At 50.8% G+C, this 6,000-nt stretch overlaps 1 protein-coding gene across 1 annotated transcript in view; it reads right to left on the reverse strand.

Annotated features, from left to right (window-relative positions):
- Positions 1-2,924, reverse strand: part of SMAD6 (SMAD family member 6) — a 108,514-nt gene extending 105,590 nt beyond the window's left edge. The window contains exons 1-2 of the mRNA XM_082253029.1: positions 2,891-2,924; positions 1,566-2,212 (exon numbers count right to left, since the gene is read on the reverse strand). Coding sequence (XP_082109155.1) covers positions 1,566-1,962 — 397 coding nt within the window. The 5' untranslated portion in view covers positions 1,963-2,212; positions 2,891-2,924. The remainder of the gene's footprint in view (positions 1-1,565; positions 2,213-2,890) is intronic.
- Between the last annotated feature and the right edge of the window lie 3,076 nt (positions 2,925-6,000).

Here is a 6,000-nt window from a genome sequence, read left to right on the forward strand (position 1 = left end):
CCTCGGGCAGCAGTATAATATTGCATTATGGCCACTGGATGGAGCCAGAGAGCAAATATATGTCTTTCTAACAAGAGATACAATGTAACTATTCTAGAGAACACTAGAGGGAATTAAACTGTTACATTTATCTGTTACTTCCCTTTATCATCTCTAGTATTTATAAAGGGGTATCAAACTGGCGGCTTCCCTACTGGTTCCCTCAGGCAGCAGTATAATGCATTATGGCCACTAGATGGCACAGCAAATATATGTCTTTGTAACAAGAGATACAATGTAACTATTCTGGAGAACACTAGAGGGAATTATACTGTTACATTTATCTGTTACTTCCTTTTATCATCTCTAGTATTTATAGAGGTATCAAACTGGCAGCTTCCCCAATGGTTCCCTCAGGCAGCAGTATAATATTGCATTATGGCCACTAGATGGCGCCAAAGAGCAAAGCAAATATATCTTTGTAACAAGAGATACAATGTAACCATTCTGGAGAACACTAGAGGGAATTAAATTGTTACATTCATCAGTTACTTCCCTTTATCATCTCTAGCATTTATTATACAGGGGAAACTGGCGGCTTCCCTACTGGTCACTCGGGCAGCAGTATAATATTACATTATGGCCACTAGATGGCGCCAAAGAGCACAGCAAATATAGGTCTTTGTAACAAGAGATACAATGTTACTATTCTGGAGAACACTAGAGGGAATAAAATTGTTACATTTATTAACTGTTACTTCCCTTTATCATCTCTAGCATTTATTATACAGGGGAAACTGGCAGCTTCCCTACTGGTTCCCTCGGGCAGCAGTATAATATTGCATTATGGCCACTTGATGGCGCCAAAGAGCACAGCAAATATATGTCTTTGTAACAAGAGTTACAATGTAACTATTCTGGAGAACACTAGAGGGAATTAAATTGTTACATTTATCTGTTACTTCCCTTTATCATCTCTAGTATTTATACAGGGGTATCAAACTGGCGGCTTCCCTACTGGTTCCCTCGGGCAGCAGTATAATATTACATTATGGCCACTAGATGGCGCCAAAGAGCACATCAAATATATGGCTTTGAAACAAGAGATACAATGTAACTATTCTGGAGAACACTAGAGGGAATTCAATTGTTACATTTATTAACTGTTACTTCCCTTTATCATCTCTTGCATTTATTATACAGGGGAAACTGGCGGCTTCCCTACTGGTTCCCTCGGGCAGCAGTATAATATTGCATTATGGCCACTAGATAGCGCCAAAGAGCACAGCACATGTAGGTCTTTGTAACAAGAGATACAATGTAACTATTCTGGAGAACACTAGAGGGAATTATACTGTTACATTTATCTGTTACTTCCCTTTATCATCTCTAGCATTTATTATACAGGGGAAACTGGCGGCCCTCCGGAGGTTGTGGAACTAAAAGTCCCATCATGCTTCGGCCCATGGGAGTCATGCTTGTAACTGTCAGCCTTGCAATGCCTCATGGGACTTGTAGTTCTGCACCAGCCACTTTGACCCCCATTCTGCCTGAGCACTGGTGACGCCCATCCCCCCTGCACTCACCTGGGCCGCACAGCCGGCTGTAGTGGTACGGGTTGCAGCACATGCTGTTGCTGTCGGCTCCTCCGGCTCCCTGACACCCGCTCAGGGCTTTGAGTTGCCCGGGATGCTGCAGCTCCGGCCAGCGGAAGAGTCTACAGAGCAGAAGGTGAGGGGGGGCCCCGCTGCGGGTCACCAGCACGCAGCCCCCCGGCGCCGCCCCCCTGGACTCCACCGCCTCCAGCAGGGCGCAAAGACTTTGCTCCTTCAAATGTTTCAGCACGCCCGACGCAGCAGACCGCAGTTCGGGGGACCCGGCGGGGGGCGGCTCGGACAGACCGCAGCAAGACACTCCCCCATCCCCGCCCGCCCGGCTCCGCCACAGGCGCCGAACCAGCCCGGTGCGTCTGGACTTGAACATGCGGCGCCCCCGGGGATGCGCCCGGGTCACCGTAGCCTCAGTGCCCGGGGCGAGCTGGGGGTGTCGGCATGCGGCTGCGCGGGGGCGGCTCGGCCTGGGAGGAGCCGTGGGGCCACGATGGTGCCAGGCACACTGCGATCCCAGGGGCTTCCAATGAGCCAGGTGCACAGCGCTACATCATAATGCCCTCCTGTGCCAGGTGCATGCAGTTCTGAGGGATCCTCTCCTGTGCCTGCTTCTAGCTGATCCCCTGCATGCCAGGCACACAGCTCAATGTCCTCAGCCAGGCAAACAGCAGATCCTCCTCTTGGCGACAGTTCTAGGTCCTTAGCAGTTCCTCTTTCAGGTCATGGACTGGATGCCAGGTACACAGCAGATCCTATTCCAGGTGGACTTTGGGGGAGGTACACAGGAGATCCTCCTGCAGGTAATCCAAGATGCCAGGCACACAGCAGATCCTAGGTCAGGTGATGGAGTTGGTACCAGGCACACAGTTCTCGATCCTCCGCCAGGCACACAACAGATCCTAAATCCAGATAATAGACTTGGTGCCAGGTACACAGCAGATTCTATTCCAGGTGATGGATTTGGTGCCAGGTACACAGTTTTATGTTCTCAGCCAGGCACACTACAGGTGATGGATGCAGTGCCAGGCACACAGCAGATCTTCCTCTAGGTAACGGACTGCATGCCAGGCACGCAGCAGGTACTCTTGGTACTAGGTGCCAGGCATAAAGCAGTTCCTCCTCTAGATAAAGGTCTGGATTGCCAGGTGCACAGTTATATATCTTCAGCCAGGCACACAGCAGATTTTCCTCTTGGTAGTGCAGATGTTATTCCAGGTGAGATGAACTGGGTGCCAGGTGCACAGCAGTTCCTGCAGGTACTAGGTGCCAGGCACACAGCAGCTCCTCCTGCAGGTGATGACCTGGATGCCAGGCACACAGCAGCTCCTCCTGCAGGTGATGACCTGGATGCCAGGTGCACAGCAGCTCCTCCTGCAGATGATGGTGTGGATGCCAGGCACAGTTCTATGTCCTCAGCCAGGCACACAGCAGATGATGGACATGAGTTCCTGCAGGTAATACCAGGTGCACAGCCGCTCCTCTTGCAGGTGATGGTTTGGATGCCAGGCGCAGAGCAGCTCCTCGGGTCTCCGGTGGTCACCCCCCTGTGGGGCCCCCCGGAGGTGTCACATGTCGGTCCCCCCTGATGTCCGGCATCCCGGGGAGCAGAGCCAGGCACAGAGCTGTGCGGGTATCGCTCGGTCCGGTCACTCCGCTCGGTGCTCTCCGCTCTTTGTGCTCAGCTCTTGTCTCGCTCACACTCGGGCCCAGCTCGGCCCCCCATTGGCCGCCGCCGGTCATGTGACAGTCTAGACACTTTGGCGGCTCCGCGGCTCTCACTGTTGCGCAAACAAATCTCAAGTTTCTCAACTCTTAAAGGAGCCGCACGGGGGGATGGGGGGGAGGATGGTCCTACCCTGTGCCTGGCTGAGGAGGGCAGCCAAGGACATCTCCTCCTCCTCCTTATATCTGCTGGTGGACAGATTGTACCATCACCCCACTATGGTGATCATACATACCATATGGTCCATCGATTTACTCTCCGAGAAAAATACATGAACCCCAACCTTCCATGAACCCCATCCTTCCATGAACCCCAACCTTCCATGAACCCCATCCTTCCATGAACCCCAACCTTCCATGAACCCCAACCTTCCATGAACCCCATTCCTCCACAAACCCCTTCGCACCAAGGACCCTATCGCTCTACAAACCGCATCGCTCCGAGAACCCCATCCTTCCACGATCCGCATTCCTTTACGAACCCCATCCTTCCATGAACACTATTCTTCCAAGAACCCCATTCCTCCATGAATCCCATTCCTATACGAACCCCGTTCCTCCATGAACCTCATTCCGCAACAAACCCCTTTGCTCCGAGAACCCCATTCCTCCACGATCCGCATCCCTTCACTAACCCTATCCCTCCATGAACCCCATTCCGCCACAAACCCCATTCCTCCACGAACCCCATCGCTCAGAGAACCCCCATCCCTCCACGAACCGCATTCTTCCACAAACCCCATCCCTCCACAAATCGCATTCCTCCACAAACCCCATCCTTCCATGAACCCTATTCTTCCGAGAACCCCATTCCTCCATGAATCCCATCCATCCACGAACCCCATCCCTCCATGAACCCCATTCCTCCATGAACCCCATTCCTCTACAAAACCCATCCTTCCATAAACCCTATTCCATTGCAAACCTCATCCTTCCAGGAAACCCCATCCTTTTGTGAACCCCAGTTCTCCATGAACCCCATTCTTTTCTTAAACTTCATCCCTCCATGAACCCCATTCCTCCATGAACCCCATTCCTCCATGAACCCTATCCCTCCATGAACCCCATCCCCTCCATGAACCCTTCCTTCCGTAAACTCCAATTCTCCATAAACCTCATCCTTCCAACTACCCCATTCCTCCATGAACCCCATTCCTTCATGAACTCCATCCTTCCATGAACCCCATCCTTCCGTGAACCCCATCCCTCCATGAACCTCATTCTTCCGAAAACCGCATCCCTCCAAGAACCCCATTCCTCCATGAACCTTTTCCTTCTGTAAACCCCATCCCTCCAATTACCTCATTCCTCCATAAACCCCATTTCTTCATGAACCTCATCTCTCTATGAACTCAATTTATCCATGAACCTCATCAATCCGTGAACTTCATTCCTCCATGAACCCCATCCTTTCAGAGAACCCCATTCCTCCATTAATCCTATCCTTTTCATAAACCCCATCTCTCCATGAACCCCATTCCTCAATGAACCCTATTCCCCATGAACCTCTTCCTTCTGTGAACTTTAATTCTCCATGAATCTTATCCTTCTGAGAACCCCATTCCTTCATGAACCCTGTTCCTCCATTAACCCCATCCTTCCGTGAACCCCATACCTCATTGAACCCCATTACTCCGTGAACCTCATCCTTCCATGAACCCCATCCTTATATGAACCTCATCTTTCCATGAACCTCATCCTTCCATGAACCCCATCCCTCTTTGAACCTCATCCTTCCATGAACCCCATACTTTCGTGAATCCCAATTCTCCATGAACCCCATCCTTTCTGTGAGCCCCATCCCTCCATGAACCCCATCCTTTCCATAAACCCCATACCTCCATGAACCCTATTCCTCCATGAACCCCATCCCTCCATGAACCCCATTCCCCCATGAACCCCTTACTTCCGTGAACTCCAATTCTCCATGAACCTCATCTTTCAGAGAACTCCATCCCTGCAAGAACCCCATTCCTCCATGAACCTTTTCCTTCCATAAACCCCATCCCTCCAAGAGCCTCATTCCCTTCATGAACCCCATTCTTCCGTAAACCCTATCCTTCCATGAACCCAATCCCTCCATTAACCCAAGTTTTCAGTGAACCCCATCCCCCCATGAACCCCATCACTCCATCTCCATAAACCCCATTCCCTCTATGTACCCAATTTATCCAAGAACCTCATAACTCCATGAACCCCATCCTTGCATAATCCCCATTGTTCCATAAACCCCATCCCTCCATGAACCCCAACACTCAATGAACTCCAATCTTTAATAAACCCCGTCCCTCCATGAACTCCATTCCTTCATGTACCCCATCCCTCCATGGATCCCATCCCTCCATGAACCCCATTCTTTCATGAACCCCATCCTTCCGTCAACTTCATCCCTTTATGAACCCCATTCTTTCATGAACCCCATTCTTCCATAAACCCTATCCCTCCATGAACCTCATCCCTCCATGAATCTCTTCCTTCCATGTACCTGTACCTTTCACAAACCCCATCCCTCCATGAACCCCATCCTTACGTGAACCCCATTTCTCTATAAACCCTATCCTTCCACGAACCCAATCCCTCCAGAAATCCCGATCCTTCCATGAACTCCTTCCCCATTCCTCCAGGAATCTCGATTCTTCCATGAACCCCATCACTCCATGAACCCCATCCCTACATTAACCCGATCATT

This window comes from Pelophylax lessonae (assembly GCF_965119305.1).
Source record: "Pelophylax lessonae genome assembly, chromosome: 4".
Taxonomy (NCBI): domain Eukaryota; kingdom Metazoa; phylum Chordata; class Amphibia; order Anura; family Ranidae; genus Pelophylax; species Pelophylax lessonae.